The 18,452-nt window shown below is 45.5% G+C and overlaps 1 protein-coding gene across 2 annotated transcripts in view; it reads right to left on the minus strand.

Annotated features, from left to right (window-relative positions):
- Nucleotides 1-367: 367 nt before the first annotated feature.
- LOC140405453 (cytoplasmic dynein 1 intermediate chain 2-like) overlaps nucleotides 368-18,452 on the minus strand; it is a 190,159-nt gene continuing 172,074 nt past the window's right edge. For both annotated transcript variants that reach the window (XM_072493884.1, XM_072493885.1), the window contains one exon: nucleotides 368-4,974. In XM_072493884.1, the coding sequence (XP_072349985.1) occupies nucleotides 4,861-4,974 (114 nt within the window). In that variant the 3' untranslated portion in view covers nucleotides 368-4,860. The remainder of the gene's footprint in view (nucleotides 4,975-18,452) is intronic.

Genomic DNA, 18,452 nt, shown 5'->3' on the forward strand with positions numbered 1-18,452 from the left:
GGTGTACATGCACACCAAGGTCCCTCTGATCCTCAGTGCTCCCTTCAGCTATCCTTGCTCCCTTGAATACAACACTGAGGATGATGCTGCAAGGGTTGTTAAGATTAAAAACCAACTCAAAGGGTTGAGCAGAAGCTATCAATGTTGACAATGATAACATTTTCCCAACTGTTTTTTTCTAAAGCCTAATGCAAACAAATAAAATGAGTAGTTTCTTTGTGGGTTAGCCTGGATTTTGTTTGAAGTTCTGAGTAAGATATGTCAATATAATAGTGATGTCATGCAATACGGTTCGACTTCACAAATTCTCTTCTGCCTACAGTATGTGTGTCTAGTAACCTACATCTGCTTCCATACAGGAAACACATTGAAATAGATACACTTTATTTTGATTGAGAGAATGTTCTGCGTATTATTTGCATTAATATTTATGCAATACATTTGTTTGAAAAAGCTCAGGAACACAATATTTTACGAACTTCATGCCTAGTTTCAGGAGGAAAGAGAAATAAATGTGCTGCAATATTTTAACTAAAAAATGCATTAACATTTATAAGCAGCTTATTATGTCTGAATGTTTTAAAGTGCTTTATATACCATGAATTGTTTTTTCAATTGTAGTAAGTGTTATGAAAGACAGAATACCGATACAATCTAACAACTTCATAAGCACGCAGTTTTAAATAGAATACAAATTACCATGAAGAAATCCAAACTGTGCATTAAGACAGCAAACCACATATCATATTTTATAAGTCCTTAAGTTAGATAAGATAAAAGTAATGGTTGTGATTCACTTTTCCCACTGGCAGCGCACCTCCGCCTGCTGGTTTTCCGGCGGAATGGGGTGGTTACAATGGGAAATCCCATTAACACTCGGCGGGAAGATAGAATCTCGACACCAGCGAATGGCGCACAGCCGAGAAAAACACAGCTGGGGGAACCGGAGAATCCAGCCCAATATATTAGTCTAGCTGCAAATTTTAGAAACAAGCTTTGAAGGTGTGAAACAAGTTGCTTTATAAGTGGCATCCAATATGTATGTTTAAATAAGTGGGATTAATCCATGAGAACTTTTAACAACTTCCTGACGCGCGCTTCTCATATTTTCCAGCTCTTCTTTTCAGTTAACCGAGAAAATAGCAGACAAAGTGGATGAATTAGACAAAGGCTTTCATGGAAACTAGCTTCAGAGATTAATGGACTGATAACAATGCTATAATCCAGGAATTGTCCAGTAATCTGCCCAGCCCAAACATTATTTTGTGGTTTTGTTTGTGATACCACAGCAACATTACTCAAGAGTACACAGAGAAACCATACTCTTTCCACCTTCTTTTATAAACTGCCACCAAGTTTGTCAAATTTGCAATTTATGCTAACGGGTTCCAGATTGTCAGACCAGACTGCAGTTTCCCCAGACACAAAGATGCCATTTCAATCCAATCAGCTGAACCAGTGTTTGAAAATGTGTAATTCTGATACTACAGCAAATCTATCTTGGCAGCTGCCTGTGTGCAAGAATCCCAAAAAATGTCTACTTGGGTTTTCTCGCTAATTAATGAAAACTAATTTCAATACAATGGCTGGTTTGCCTGTCTTTAATTTTATTTTTAGGTTGATTCTTTTACTGAACTATTCTTTTAGTCCTCCCTAGGTAAAAGCAGCTGAGGTGACTGAATGGGGAATTGTGGTTTGGGCCTTCATTGACCCAATAGTAAAAAGGTAAACTTCAGCAGAAGTTACTCGAGTGTGAAAAAAACTCAGATGTACTTTCAGCCGAGGCAAAGTAACTGGGTACCAATGCCACCATTTGGCAAGCACCGGAATTAAAACATTTACAAGCTGATAGGTGTCAGAGTGCAGAAAGCCAAAGATCTTGAGAGTTTGAACTGGCTTGGGCAGGCACAGGTAGTTCAATGGCATCTTTTCTAATTGGTCCATTCAAATAACAGCACGGTGCTGACTAGGTTGAATTAGTCTCCAAAGGCTTGGCTGTGGAAAGACATAAAATGCAAATCCCTGGACAGGGAGAGAGAGACATAGTCGGCTAGAGGAGGTTCGGGCCTATTCTGCAGACGACCTTCCCAGAAGGACAGGGATGGTAAGGAGAGCACACATGTATATGCCACACTGACAGGCAAGACCAGGGTGTGATTACATGGATACCACACTTCGGCCAAGGGTCCAATGATAATGTTGCTGCATTCTTATATTGCTGTCAGACAGAGGCAAGTGTCAATCATCTCAAATGTCATTGATTGGTACCATACTGCATTTTAATGGAATGGGAGTTGATGCTCATTAGTGTATAACGCAAGCAGGGAATGTTGCCAAGCTAAAGCTAACTTTTTAATAGTAGGAAGTCTTCCAATACCAGGTTAAAGTCCAACAAGTTTGTTTGGAATTGCTAGCTCCTTCATCAGGTGAGTGATTTTTAATATGCAGGGAGATCAGTGTTGCTAGTGTCAATGGGAGGGTTTAAACTAGTATGGCAGGAGAATGGGTACCGGAGCAATAGGTCAGAAGGTGAAAAAATTGAGGGAGAACTAGGGAATAGGGCCAGTCTGGCTCTGAGGAAGAGCAGATAGGGAGATGTTGCTGAAAACAGCAGGACTGGTGGCTTGAAGTACATATGCTTTAATGCAAGAAGTATAACAGGTAAGGCAGATGAACTTCGAGCTTGGATTAGTACTTGGAACTATGGTGTTGTTGCCATTACAAAGACCTGGTTGAGGGAAGGACAGGATTGGCAGCAAAACGTTCCAGGATTTAGAGGTTTCAGGCGGGATAGAGGGGGATGTAAAAGGGGTGGCGGAGTTGCGCTACTGGTTTGGGAGAATATCACAGCTATACTACGGGAGGACATCTCCGAGGGCAGCGAGGCTATATGGGTAGAGATCAGGAATAAGAAGGGTGCAGTCACAATGTTGGGGGTTTACTACTGGCCTCCCAACAGCCAGCGGGAGATAGAGGAGCAGATAGGTAGACTGATTTTGGAAAGGAGTAAAAGCAACAGGGTTGTGGTGATGGGAGACTTCAACTTCCCCAATATTGACTGGGACTCACTTAGTGCTCGGGGCTTGGACAGGGCAGAGTTTGAAAGGAGCAACCAGGAGGGCTTCTTAAAAAAATATGTAGATAGTCCAACTAGGGAAGGGGCTGTACTGGACCTGGTACTGGGGAATGAGCCCGGCCAGGTGGTAGAAGTTTCAGTAGGGGAGTATTTCGGGAACAGTGACCACAATTCAGTAAGTTTTAAAGTACTGGTGGACAAGGATAAGAGTGGTCCTAGGGTGAATGTGCTAAATTGGGGGAAGGCTAATTATAACAATATTAGGCGGGAACTGAAGATAGGGTCTGTTTAGCACAGGGCTAAATCGCTGGCTTTGAAAGCAGACCAAGGCAGGCCAGCAGCACGGTTCAATTGCCGTACCAGCCTCCCCGAACAGGCGCCGGAATGTGGCGACTAGGGGCTTTTCACAGTAACTTCATTTGAAGCCTACTTGTGACAATAAGCGATTTTCATTTCAAAGACAAGGATATAGTGCAGATTTTTAGCTGCCAATGGGCAGACTGTGCACCATGCAAGATATTTTGTGGAGCGAGAAGAATGAATGGCCCATACAAATCACCCTCTTGTTCGGAGATTTCTAATTCCCTTCCAGAGTGGAGCCTCCCAACCAGTGAGCTACCTACCTGTGAGATTAAATTCTAGCCACTTTTATCCTTATTGGCAGCCCTGCCAGGCACAGTTACACCAAGCTGTATATTTGTAAAGCCAGGCCTGTGAAGGGTCTTGTCTATCGCCTGTGGATCAATCTGATTCGGGGATTTGATCTGGTCTGCAATCTGCACCTTACTCAATTGCCTCTGTCCAGTGTAGGCTTGAAACTCAGTGTCATTAAATAGAGCTGGGAAAAACATGCACAGCAATTTCAAATCATGAGCTCGACAAATTTGGAAGCCCTTATAAAATCTTACATGCATGGGAGTTACTTGGGAAATTGATATATTAAAGAAACCCCAAACATATTTGGACTAACGTGTGAATTGTGACAATTTGCATCACAGTCTTAAATTGCATCATGGAAAGTGCTGAGACAAGTATATTTTTGACCTTATCGCCCAATAGCAGAGACCTGACAATACATTGTGGAGGAGCCAGCCGCTGAAGATGGGAATGATATCAGTGGATTTCGAACCCCAGGTAATTTCCAATGACTCAGTAATATAAGCAAAACGTGTTTCTAACTACTATCAGTCTAGAACATGGAACATTACAGCGCAGTTCAGGCCCTTCGGCCCTCGATGTTGCGCCGACCTGTGAAACCACTCTAAAGCCCATCTACACTATTCCCTTATCGTCCATATGTCTATCCAATGACCATTTGAATGTCCTTAGTGTTGGCGAGTCCACTACTGATTATCCTGCTCCATTTGTTGTTCCACTGTAAACATAATGCTGGATGCATGGTTTAATCTTGATTGTTCTCTACACAAAAGTAATGTGGCCACTCACTAATCATGGCACACAGATCTGCCCTACTGCGCCAAAGGTTGAAAACTCCTGCTTCAGATTGACGGAGAGCAGCAAAAAGCCTGGAGTTAATTATTACATAGATACAGTTTACAAGAGAGTTTTGCACCTACAAGTTACTGGACACTCACCAATCAACTACACACAAACTATGTTATTAGCCAGGTAAAGTGCGCTGACAAATTGTGCAACATAGGGCAAATGAAATGATCCACATATTGCATGGTCTATATTTTGGCAGAAGGGGGAAGCTAAGTGGTCAGGTTTCTTCCACATATATGCGGCACAAATGTGACAAAACATTGAGAATCTTCATGAGTCTATGCAAGGAGGCCTCCTGCTGCTTCCTCCTCGGCATCATTTCCATTTGCTTTAAGGTCAACAAGTGTTTGTGCAAAACTGGTCCATTCATCGTTCCGGGGAATGGCAATTTGCTGAAAAGTGAAAAAGACAAGAGAAAAACGAGATTTGATCAAGGCATATCTGCGATAATGATGGATTAGTGCTTCCTGCACTTTATTAAGGGGATTGAAATACTCCCAAGTTAGAGAGACCCAGTATTCCCATCCCATTTGTCTCAGGTCCACTTTGTCATAAGTGGTCCACATTGCTGCACAATAGACAATGAATTATGGACTTTAGCAGCAATTTCCCAAAGCTCCTCCTGGATGTGGACTGTTTTGCTCTGACAGTCTAGTTCAGGCTTGCCAGCTGGCATGCCTCTTTGTCCGGCCTGCTACAACATTGCTGGACATACGATAGTGTCATGTGAGCATACCTTTACGACATGGATGTTTAAGCAATGTACCTTTAAGAAAACAGTGATGTCAGAGAGTGGGTGGAGCTGAGGTCAGGTCAGCCATTTTGCAGTTTAGTTTTACAGTTTGGAGGAAAAGAGCTGGGTGTGTGTCTGTGTTTTGCAGTGAGCTGGATCTCTGCCATGAAAGACTATCTCTGGATCTTTTATGTGATTTAAACTCATAATTGTAAAGCCTTTAACCTGATGTGATTCTGTTTAAAGGTGTTAAGTCTCTTGGAAGTTTGAAGGAACATTTTAAGGAGTTATTTACTGTTGCAATATTTTCTGAGTTATCTTTGAAGTAAGGGGTGTTAAGAGATCCAATGTTTATTTAAGATGTTAAGTTGAGTTCATGGAATCAACATTGTTTTGTGTTTAAAAACCCACGTGTCCATAATTGTAATTCCACACCTAGGGAACAAGCCGTGTGCTAGGAAAAGCAACAAATAGATTAAAGGGAGAGGTTGGTTGAACTCCATGATACATTTTGGGGTTCTGAATTCGCCTCGCCCATAACAATTGGGGGCTCGAGGGGGATAAAAGTCTATCTATTGGATTGGCTTTTGTGAACTTAAAGACAGTGAAGGATTGTTGCTTTTCCGGTGTGGTATTTCAGTTTAAGTGGGGAGAGTGTTGTGAACAATGGCTCTTTCAGAGGCTCAGAAGTTTTTGGGGGTGGAGAATGTTACACGTAGTACCTTACGGACAGAAACAAAAAGCAGACTGTTAGATTTGGCAAGAACATTGCAGTTAACATTACCTGACAACATGCAAAAAGATGAGGTAATTATGGCGGTGGTTAAGCATTTAAAGTTGCCTGAGATAGAGTTTGACTCATTGGAAATGGCAAAAATTCAGTTGCAAATTAAACAAATGGAACATGAGAAAGAATTAAAGCGGCTTGAATACGAGAGTGAGAGAGAGGAAAAAGAAAGAGAAAGAGAGAGAGAGGAAAAAGAAGGAGAAAGAGAGAGAGAGGAAAAGAAAGAGAAAGAGAGAGAGAGGAAAAAGAAAAGGAGAGAGAATGAAGGAGAAAATAAAGAATAGCCCTGGCAGAACAAAAAGAAAATGAAAGGGAGATACAGATCAGGGAAAAAGATAAAGAGAGGGAGTTTGAACTTCAGAAAATGCCCATGAAACATGACAATCAGTTAAAATTGGCAGAAGTAAAGGGAAACGTACAGCTGGATGATCGTGATGAGGATAGTGAGAAAGAGCGTCATAGTCGAAGGCTTGGTGGGAATCTATTTAAATATGTCCAAGCATTAAATATGTCCAAGAGAAGGTAGCTAAACAAATGAAATGGCCACAGGACATGTGGGTGTTACTGATTCAAACAAAGCTGGTAGGTAGAGCTAGTGAAGTGTTTGCATCACAACTGGGGGAGGTATCTGGAACGTATGAGGAGGTGAAGAAATCCACCTGAAGTGCATATGAGCTAGTGCCTGAAGCTTACAGACAAGGTTTAGAAATTTAAGGAAAGAATTTGGTCAAACATACATGGAGTTTGAAAGGCTCAAACAGAGTAATTTTGATCGGTGGAGAAGGGCTTTGAAAATAGACCAAACGTATGAAGCTCTGAGAGAAATTATACTTTTGGAGGAGTTTAAAAATTCAATTCCTGATGTAGTGAGAACTCATGTGGAAGAACAGAGGGTTAAAACTGCGAGATTAGCAGCGGAAATGGCAGATGATTATGAATTAGTTCATAAATCAAAGATTGGTTTCCGACATCAGTTTCAGCCGGTGAGGGATAGAAACTGGGGACATGAGAAATACTCAAGTGGTAAAGGTAATCTGATGGGAGACAATAAAGTGAGTGTACCTCAGATTAAAAAAGAAATCCAGGAGGGTGGAAAAGAAATGAAAAGTTTCAGGTGTTTTCACTGTAATAAACTAGGCCATGTAAAGTCACAGTGTTGGTGGTTGAAGAAAAGCACTGGGAAGGCTGATGTGGTAAAACAGGGTAAGACGGTGGGGTTTGTTAGAGTGGTAAAGGAAAGCCCAAAGGAAGCGAAGGAGGTGCAAACGATTGTACAGCCAGTTCAAGAAGTAATTGTTAAGAAGGTGCCAGATGTCTTTAAAGAATTTACTTGTGTGGGTAAAGTTTACTCATGTGTATCAGGAGGAGCAGATAAAGAAGTCACAATTTTAAGTGATACAGGGGCTAGTCAATCTTTAATGGTAAGAGATGAGGAATTATGTAGTTTTGGAAGAATGTTGCCAGAAAAGGTGGTGATATGTGGAATTCAGGGCGAGAGTAGTAGCGTTCCATTATATAAGGTAAGGTTGGAAAGTCCAGTGAAGAGTGGTGAAGTGATAGTAGGAGTAATATATAAACTATCTTTTCCTGGAATACAGTTTATCTTGGGTAATGATATAGCTGGATCGCAGGTGGGAGTGATGCCTACTGTGGTGGATAAGCCATTGGAAAATCAGCCAACTGTGTTGAAGGACAAATATCCTGGGATTTTTCCGGATTGTGTAGTAACAAGGTCGCAAAGTCACAGGTTAAGACAAGAGGAGAAATCAAAGAGTGAAGATGAAGTTGAAGTGCAATTATCAGAAACAAATTTTGATCAGATTGTTGAAAAAGAACAAGAACAGGTGGAGGATGCGTTTGGTGATGAACCTAGCCAAAAGTGAATTTGGAGAAGCCCGAATCACTTTCCTTGCGGAGTTTCCGATACCCTCAAGACGAAGGGAAATAATGCGATTTCTTAGCATGAGTGGATTTGATTGAACAGTTGTGCAAATGTTTTGTGGCGTGATTACTCCACTGATGGAATTGCTGAAGAAACGTAAAACATTTCAATGGACAGCGGACTTTCAACAGGCATTTGACTGCCTGAAAGCTGTGATCACCAATGTTCCTGTATTGGAGAATTGCAAGGGACTCTGTGGTCAGACTGAACTTAAGTATCTGATTCTAAAGAGCAATGCCCAGGAGGAGAGGAATGGATGGATTGTGCAGAGACTTTGTTCAAAGAGACTGTCAATCGAGAAGGATTTCGGTTGGAGAAAGAAGAACAAAGAAAAATGGACTATATTATTATACCTGTTTGCGTGTGTTGTTTTCTTTAAATGAAAGGTATATTTACTGTCTGCATTTCTTAGTGGATGGTGCAAAAGTGAAAAATGAAACCATCTTGAAGTTGATGGTTTTTTTTTTTTTCTTGGGGGGAGGTGTCATGTGAGTGTACCTTTAAGACATGGATGTTTAAGCAATGTACCTTTAATAAAACAGTGATGTCAGAGCGTGCGTGGCGCTGAGGTCAGGTAAGCCATTTTGCAGTTTGGAGGAAAAGAGCTGGGTGTGTGTCTGTGTTTTGCAGTGAGCTGGATCTCTGCCATGAAAGAATATCTCTGGATCATTTGGGTGATTTAAACTCATAATCGTAAAGCCTTTAACCTGATGTGATTCTGTTTAAAGGTGTTAAGTCTCTTGGAAGTTTGAAGGAACATTTTAAGGAGTTATTTACTGTTGCAATATTTTCTGAGTTATCTTTGAAGTAAGGGGTGTTAAGAGATCCAATGTTTATTTAAGATGTTAAGTTGAGTTCATGGAATCAACATTGTTTTGTGTTTAAAAACCCACGTGTCCATAATTGTAATCCCACACCTCGGCAACAAGCCGTGTGCTAGGAAAAGCAACAAATACATTAAAGGGAGAGGTTGGTTGAATCCATGATACATTTTGGGGTTCTGAAAACACCTCAACCATAACAATAGACTATAGGTTTGAAAAATGCTGTGAAGCTGCTCATCCATTCACAGGCTGCATGAACTAGCGAGCTTATCATCAGTAAATGCGGGGAGAAACCAGCCTGTCACGCGACCAGCAAATAAATAAATGCAAACACATGTCAAAGGTCTGGGGTAATTATATCAACCCGAGTCTGGTTTCGAACTACAAATGTTCAAAATATTCCCAGTAAATTTATGAAATGCCAGTCATTTCCATTCTTGTAATCTCATCGATATTTCTATCTTTAACACATTAGGTGCAGAATAATTCTACGTTCAAGGAATGTGGGCGTCACAGGCTGTGCCAGCATTTATTGCCCATCCCTAAAGGGGGCAGTTAAGAGCCAACCACATTGCGTGGGTCTGGAGTCACATGTAGGCCCGACCAGGTAAGGACGGCAGATTTCCTTCTCTAAAGGACATCAGTGAACTAGATGGGTTTTTACAACAATCGACAATGTGGTTTCATGGTCATCATTAGACTTTTAATTCCAGATTTTTTTATTGAATTGAACTGGCAGGATTTGAACCTGAGTTCCCAGAGTACTCTGGGTCTCTGGATTACTCGTTCAGTGACAATACCACTCCGTCACCACCTTCCCCTAATATTGTCAAGCTTCCTGCGATTGGTCAAAGCCTAATACACCACCCAGTGTTTAACTCAATCAGACTACTGTGTGTCCATCAGTGTGTGTCTGCACCATGATATACTGGTGTCTTTTATGACATCCCCCCTTTTATAAAAAAAATGTACCTGCGTGACAATAAATAGTGTATGGTGAATGTTCCTGACTACGTGTGCGCAAAATATTTACAGGACTATGTGCATAAAAACAAAGCTATTTACATGGGAAGGTGCCTGGTGCAAAAAAGTGTGTCACAAGAATAACGAGATGAACACTATACACAAACCACTTGAACGATTAAACGGAAGAACAGAACAGATCATAAATCACTGACTGCTGAATTTGGTGCATTTTGAGTGCCATAGTGAGAGTTTGGTGACTGAGGGAGTGCTGAATTTGGTGCATTTTGAGTGCCATAGTGAGAGTTTGGTGACTGAGGGAGTGCTGAATTTGGTGCATTTTGAGTGCTATAGTGAGAGTTTGGTGACTGAGGGAGTTAGGTGAGGAGGGAGTAAGGTGCTCCTTTCATTTTGTTTCCGACATTTCCGCATAGAGTGCGAAGAGAGCCAGGAGTTTACAGAAAGTGTAGCTGACTGGGAGCAGAGTCGGAGGGCGGAGATCTAGTTAGTCCACAGGGCAGCTATATTCTGTCAGGTAAGAGGGGATGGAGGCTAGGCCAGTTGCATGCTCCTCCTGTAGGATGTGGGTGGTGAGGGATACCACCGGTGTCCCCACTGACTATACCTGCGGGAAGTGCACCCAACTCCAGCTCCTCAAAGACCGTGTTAGGGAACTGGAGCTGAAGCTAGATGAACTTCGGATCATCCGGGAGGCAGAGGGGGTGATAGAGAAGAGTTAAAGGGAGGTAACCACACCCAAGGTACAGGACAAGAGTAGCTGGGTTACAATCAGGGGGAAAAAAACAAACAGTGCAGGGATCCCTCGTGGCCGTTCCCCTTCAAAACAAGTATACCGTTTTGGATGCTGTTGGGGGGGGGATGACCTACCGGGGGAAGGCCCTAGCGGCCAGGTCTCTGGCACTGAGTCTGGCTCTGGGGCTCAGAAGGGAAGGGGGGAGAATAGAAAAGCAACAGTTGTCGGAGATTCAATGGTTAGGGGAATAGATAGGAGATTCTGTGGTCACGAGCGAGACACCCGGAAGGTATGTTGCCTCCCGGGTGCCAGGGCCAGGGCCAGGGTTTCTCGGATCGTGTCTTCAGGATCCTTAAGGGGGAGGGGGAGCAGCCAGAAGTCGTGGTGCACATTGGTACCAACGACGTAGGTAGGAAAAGGGGTGTGGAGGTTATAAATGAGTTTAGGGAGTTAGGCTGGAAGTTAAAAGCCAGGACAGACAGAGATGTCATCTCAGGTTTTTTGCGGGTGCCACGTGATAGCAAAGCTGGGAATAGGGAGAGAGTGTAGCTGAACACGTGGCTGCAGGAATGATGTAGGAGGGAGGGCTTCAGGTATTTGAATAATTGGAGCGCATTCTGGGGAAGGTGGGACCTGTACAAGCAGGACGGGTTGCATCTGAACCAGAGAGGCACCAATATCCTGGGAGGGAGATTTTCTAGTACTCTTCGGGAGGGTTTAAACTAATTTGGCAGGGGAATGGGAACCGGATTTGTAGTCCAGCAACTAAGGTAGCCGATATTCAGGATGCCAAAGCGTGTAATGAGGCAGTGGGGAAGGGAACTGACAAAGGAGAGTACTTGCAGGCACGGAGATGGGTTGAAGTGTGTATACTTCAACGCAAGAAGCATCAGGAATAAGGTGGGTGAACTTAAGGCATGGATCGGTACTTGGGACTATGATGTGGTGGCCATCACGGAAACTTGGATAGAAGAGGGGCAGAAATGGTTGTTGGAAGTCCCTGGTTATAGATGTTTCAATAAGATGAGGGAGGGTGGTAAAGAGGTGTGGGTGGCATTGTTAATTAGAGATAGTATAACAGCTGCAGAAAGGCAGTTCGAGGAGTATCAGCTTACTGAGGTAGTATGGGTTGAAGTCTGAAAGAGGAAAGGAGCAGTCACCTTGTTGGGGGTTTTCTATATGCCCCCCAATAGTAGCAGAGATGTGGAGGAACAGATTGGGAAACAGATTTTGGAAAGGTGCAGAAGTCACAGGGTAGTAGTCATTGGTGACTTTAACTTCCCAAACATTGAGTGGAAACTCTTTAGATCAAATAGTTTGGATGGGGTGGTGTTTGTGCAGTGTGTCCAGGAAGCTTTTCCAACACAGTATGTAGATTGTCCGACCAGAGGAGGGGCAATATTGGATTTAGTACTTGGTAATGAACCAGGGCAAGTGATAAGATTTGTTAGTGGGGGAGCATTTTGGAGATAGTGACCACAATTCTGTGACTTTCACTTTAGTAATGGAGAGGGATAGGTGCGTGCAACAGGGCAAGGTTTACAATTGGTGGAAGGGTAAATACGATGTTGTCAGACAAGAACTGGAGTGCATAAGTTGGGAACATAGGCTGTCAGGGAAGGACACAAGTGAAATGTGGAACTTGTTCAAGGAACAGGTGCTACGTGTCCTTGATATGTATGTCCCTGTCAGGCAGGGAAGAGATGGCCGAGTGAGGGAACCATGGTTGACAAGAGAGGTTGAATGTCTTGTTAAGAGGAAAAAGGAGACTTATGTAAGGCTGAGGAAACAAGGTTCAGACAGGGCGTTGGAGGGATACAAGATAGCCAGGAGGGAACTGAAGAAAGGGATTAGGAGAGCTAAGAGAGGGCATGAACAATCTTTGGCAGGTAGGATCAAGGAAAACCCCAAGGCCTTTTACACATATGTGAGAAATATGAGAATGACTAGAGCGAGGGTAGGTCCGATCAAGGACAGTAGCGGGAGATTGTGTATTGAGTCTGAAGAGATAGGAGAGGTCTTCAACGAGTACTTTTCTTCTGTATTTACAAATGAAAGGGGCCATATTGTTGGAGAGGACAGTGTGAAACAGACTGGTAAGTTCGAGGAAATACTTGTTAGGAAGGAAGATGTGTTGGGCATTTTGAAAAACTTGAGGATAGTCAAGTCCCCCGGGCCTGACGGGATATATCCAAGGATTCTATGGGAGGCAAGAGATGAAATTGCAGAGCCGTTGACAATGATCTTTTCGTCCTCACTGTCAACAGGGGTGGTACCAGGGGATTGGAGAGTGGCGAATGTCGTGCCCCTGTTCAAAAAAGGGAATAGGGATAACCCTGGGAATTACAGGCCAGTTCGTCTTACTTCGGTGGTAGGCAAAGTCATGGAAACGGTACTGAAGGATAGGATTTCTGAGCATCTGGAAAGACACTGCTTGATTAGGGATAGTCAGCACGGATTTGTGAGGGGTAGGTCTTGCCTTACAAGTCTTATTGAATTCTTTGAGGAGGCGACCAAGCATGTGGATGAAGGTAAAGCAGTGGATGTAGTGTACATGGATTTTAGTAAGGCATTTGATAAGGTTCCCCATGGTAGGCTTCTGCAGAAAGTAAGGAGGCATGGGATAGTGGGAAATTTGGCCAGTTGGATAACAAACTGGCTAACGGATAGAAGTCAGAGAGTGGTGGTGGATGGCAAATATTCAGCCTGGATCCCAGTTACCAGTGGCGTACCGCAGGGATCAGTTCTGGGTCCTCTGCTGTTTTGTGATTTTCATTAATGACTTGGATGAGGGAGTTGAAGGGTGGGTCAGTAAATTTGCAGACGATACGAAGATTGGTGGAGTTGTGGATAGTGAGGAGGGCTGTTGTCGGCTGCAAAGAGACATAGATAGGATGCAGAGCTGGGCTGAGAAGTGGCAGATGGAGTTTAACCCTGAAAAGTGTGAGGTTGTCCATTTTGGAAGGACAAATATGAATGCGGAATACAGGGTTAACGGTAGAGTTCTTGGCAATGTGTAGGAACAGAGAGATCTTGGGGTCTATGTTCATACATCTTTGAAAGTTGCCACTCAAGTGGATAGAGCTGTGAAGAAGGCCTATGGTGTGCTAGCGTTCATTAACAGAGGGATTGAATTTAAGAGCTGCGAGGTGATGATGCAGCTGTACAAAACTTTGGTAAGGCCACATTTGGAATACCGTGTACAGTTCTGGTCGCCTCATTTTAGGAAGGATGTGGAAGCTTTGGAAAAGGTGCAAAGGAGATTTACCAGGATGTTACCTGGAATGGAGAGTAGGACTTACGAGGAAGGGTTGAGGGTGCTCGGCCTTTTCTCATTAGAATGGAGAAGGATAAGGGGCGACTTGATAGAGGTTTATAAGATGATCAGAGGATTAGATAGAGTAGACAGTCAGAGACTTTTCCCCCGGGTGGAACAAACCATTACAAGGGGACATAAATTTAAGGTGAATGGTGGAAGATATAGGGGGGATGTCAGAGGTAGGTTGTTTACCCAGAGAGTAGTGGGGGCATGGAATGCACTGCCTGTGTAAGTAGTTGAGTCGGAAACATTAGGGACCTTCAAGCAGCTATTGGATAGGTACATGGATTACGGTAAAATGATATAGTGTAGATTTATTTGTTCTTAAGGGCAGCATGGTAGCATTGTGGATAGCACAATTGCTTCACAGCTCCAGGGTCCCAGGTTCAATTCCGGCTTGGGTCACTGTCTGTGCGGAGTCTTCACATCCTCCCCGTGTGTGCGTGGGTTTCCTCCGGGTGCTCCGGTTTCCTCCCACAGTCCAAAGATGTGCAGGTTAGGTGGATTGGCCATGATAAATTGCCCTTAGTGTCCAAAATTGCCCTTAGTTTTGGGCGGAGGTGTTGACTTTGGGTGGGGTGCTCTTTCCAAGAGCCGGTGCGGACTCGATGGGCCGAATGGCCTCCTTCTGCACTGAAAATTCAATGATAATCTCTGATTAATCAAGGACAAAGGTTCGGCACAACATTGTGGGCCGAAGGGCCTGTTCTGTGCTGTATTTTTCTATATTCTATGTTCTATAAAGTCCAGAAGTCCACAAAGTTCACAAATTAAGTCTCTGAGGTGGACGACGAATTCTGGTTGACCGCCTCAAGGGTGGGTCGGGAGCCGCCGGCTGAGGAGCTAGCTGGACTGCGTCAGAGTGAGGAGGATGTGTGGCAATGGTGGAGGATCACGTAGCGAGCACGGAACGAGACGAAGGGCACGTCGATTACGGCGCAGAATGGAGCCGTCCTGCAGACGAACCAGGAACGAGCGGGGAGCCACCTGCCGAAGGACAACAGCAGTTGCAGACCAGCCACCATCCGGAAGATGGATGCGGACGTTGTCATCTGGAGCCAGAGCAGGGAGATCAGCTGCACGGGAGTCATGAGCCGCCTTGTGCTGTGCACGAGACAGCTGCATCCGGCGAAGGACCGGAACGTGGTCGAGGTCTAGGACATGAATGGACGGCACCGTCGTCCTCAGGGTGCGACCCATGAGCAGCTGGGCTGGCGACAGGCCAGTGGACAGTGGGGCCGAGCGATAGGCCAGCAGGGCGAGGTAGAAATCGGACCCAGCATCGGCAGCCTTGCAGAGGAGCCGTTTTACTATGTGGACGCCCTTCTCCGCTTTGCCGTTGGATTGGGGGTACAGGGGACTGGATGTCACATGCACAAAGTTGTACCTCCTGGCAAAGTTGGACCATTCCTGGCTCGTGAAGCCGGGGCCATTGTCCGACATCACAGTGAGTGGGATGCCGTGTCGAGCAAAGGTGACCTTGCAGGCACGGATGACTGCAGACAATGTGATGTCGTGTAAATGTACCACCTCCGGGTAATTTGAAGAATAGTCTACAATCAGAACATAGTCCCTGCCCAGCGCGTGGAACAGGTCGATGCCGACCTTGGACCAAGGGGACGTGACCAACTCATGGGGCTGTAGGGTCTCACGTGGTTGTGCCTGCTGGAAACGCTGACAAGTGGGGCAATTGAGCACTGTGTTGGCGATGTCCTCATTGATGCCGGGCCAGTACACTGCCTCTCGGGCCCGTCTGCGGCACTTCTCCACTCCAAGGTGGCCCTCGTATAGAGTTGAGGGCATTGGCCCTTGAGCCACCCGTCTGTTAGGTGGCGCATGACACGCTGGAGCAAAGGGGGTCAGCCGCCGTCTCGCGGCGAATTTGGACGAGGCGTTCATCCGTGGCAGGTACATTGGAGGCCACGAAGGCCACACGGGCGTCAACCTGGCAGACGAATCCCGCTTGGTCACTGCCCTGGAGAGAGCGTTGGCGATGATTAGGTCTTTACCCGGGTGTATACCAGCTGGAAGTCGTATCGCCAGAGCTTGAGCAGAATGCGCTGGAGGCGAGGCGTCATGTCGTTCAAGTCTTTCTGTATTATATTGACCAGCGGGCGATGGTCGGTCCCGACGGTGAATTGGGGAAGGTCGTACACTTGACGACACCGGTCAGAAGGCCCAGGCACTCCTTTTCTATCTGCGCGTAGCGCTGTTCCGTGGGGGTCATGGCGCGTGACGCATATGCAACCATGATGAGGCCTCATCGCGTTGCAGGAGCACTGCCCCAATGCCGGATTGGCTGGCATCGGTCGAACTTTTTGTCTCTTTCGCTGGGTTAAAAAACGCCAATACCGGGGCCGTGGTGAGTTTGGTTTTGAGTTCTCTCCATTCGCGCTCGTGGGCAGGAAGCCATTGGAAGTCTGTTGTCTTCCTGACCAGGTCCCGGAGAGCCGTGGGATGAGAGGCGAGGTTAAGGATGAACTTCCCTAGGAAGTTGACCATGACCAGAAATCGGAGGACCGCCTTCTTGTCCTCTGGCTTTTTCATGGCTGTGATAGCAGCCACCTTGTCCGCATCCGGCCACACACCCAATTGGGAGATGTGGTCCCCGAGGAACTTGAGTTCCATCTGACCAAAGGAGCATTTGGCTCTGTTGAGGCGTAGGCCCTGCTCACGTATGCGTTTGAACACGCGCTGGGGGCGACTGACATGCTCCTGAGGGGTGGTGGACCAAATGATTATGTCGTCGACATAGATGCGAACACCTTCAATGCCTTCCATCATTTGTTCCATGATCCTGTGGAACACTTCTGAAGCCAATATGATCCCAAACGGCATCCTGTTGTAACAATATCTGCCAAAGTGGGTGTTGAAGGTACACAGTTTCCTGCTGGATTTGTCGAGCTGGATTTGCCAGAATCCTTTCGAGGCGTCAAGTTTGGTGAAGAGCTTGGCGCGAGCCATCTCACATGTGATCTCTTCGCGCTTGGGGATTGGGTAATGCTCCCTCATTATGTTGCGATTCAGATCCTTTGGATCAATGCAGATTCTGAGATCGCAGGAAGGCTTTTTTACGCACACCATGGAACTGACCCAGACGGTTGGTTCCGTAACTCTGGAGATCACTCCTTGGTCTTGGAGGTCCTGCAGCTGCTGCTTGAGGCGGTCTTTGAGGAGTGCTGGAAGTCTGTGAGGTGCATGCACCACAGGCGTGGCGTTCTGTTTGAGTAGGATCTTGTAAGTATATGGGAGCGTGCCTGTTATAACCTGCCTACTTACGATTGGCTGGGGACTAATGACTATCCCACAATCCTATGGGAGTATGAACTTCCCCAATGAGGGGGGGGCGGAGAAACTCCTAGTATAAATAAGCTGGCCAGTTCAGGAACCAGCAGGAAGGAGAAGGTAGCAAGGGAAGTTACTGCTACTGTTGCGTATATATTATTATAGTAAATAAACGTTATTATTTTGTATCCTTAAAACTCGTGCTGGATTCTTCGTGGCCCTTACAAAACTGGCGACGAAGGTAAAAGTGAATAGCTGTCTACACTGCTGAAGCCACCTCCCTGGATTTTTGTTGGATACAGGTTGGAAGTTGTTTTCTATTATACCATGCCTCTGTACGGACGTTTGGATGTTTTTGATGCTGCGCTGGAAAGCTGGAACCAGTACACACAACGGATGCGTTACTATTTCCGGGCAAACAATATCACTGAAAACGAGCGCCAGGTGGTCATATTGCTCACCGCCTGCGGCCCGCATACGTTTGGGGTGATTAGGAGCCTTACGTACCCAGCTGCGCCGGACACCAAAACGTTTGACGAACTTGCGAATATAGTGGGGCAACACTTTAACCCAACCCCGTCCACGATAGTCCAGCGTTACCGGTTTAATACCGTTGAGAGGACCCCTGGAGAATCCCTTGCCGATTTTTTATCCAGGCTACGCGGGATTGCGGAATACTGTGACTATGGTGAGACCTTGTCAGAAATGTTACGCGACCGTTTGGTTTGCGGTATTAACAATGCAGCAACCCAGAGAAAGTTGTTAGCGGAGCCAACATTGACTTTTCAACAGGCAATACAAATAGTCTTGTCCCGAGAGAGCACAGAGCGAGGAGTACAGGAGCTACAGGGAATGGCCAGGGCGGCCTTGGGCACGCTTACATGCAGATTTCGCAGGCCCTTTTTAGGGATCCATGTTCCTTCTACTAATTGACGCCCAGTCCAAGTGGCTGGAGGTGCATAAGATGCAGGGGACAACGTCCTGCGCAACAATTGAAAAGATGCGTTTATCATTTAGTACGCATGGCCTCCCCGAGGTGCTGGTCACGGATAATGGCACTCCATTCACGAGTGAGGAGTTTGCTAGGTTTACAAAGATGAACGGCATCCGCCATATCCGCACTGCCCCTTACCACCCAGCTTCAAATGGGTTGGCAGAGCGTGCAGTGCAAACATTCAAAAGAGGCCTAAAGAAGCAGTCTTCCGGATCAATGGACACGAGACTGGCTCGCTTTTTGTTTACGTACAGGACCACCCCCCATGC

The sequence above is a fragment of the Scyliorhinus torazame genome, chromosome X (assembly GCF_047496885.1).
Source record: "Scyliorhinus torazame isolate Kashiwa2021f chromosome X, sScyTor2.1, whole genome shotgun sequence".
Classification (NCBI taxonomy): Eukaryota; Metazoa; Chordata; class Chondrichthyes; order Carcharhiniformes; family Scyliorhinidae; genus Scyliorhinus; species Scyliorhinus torazame.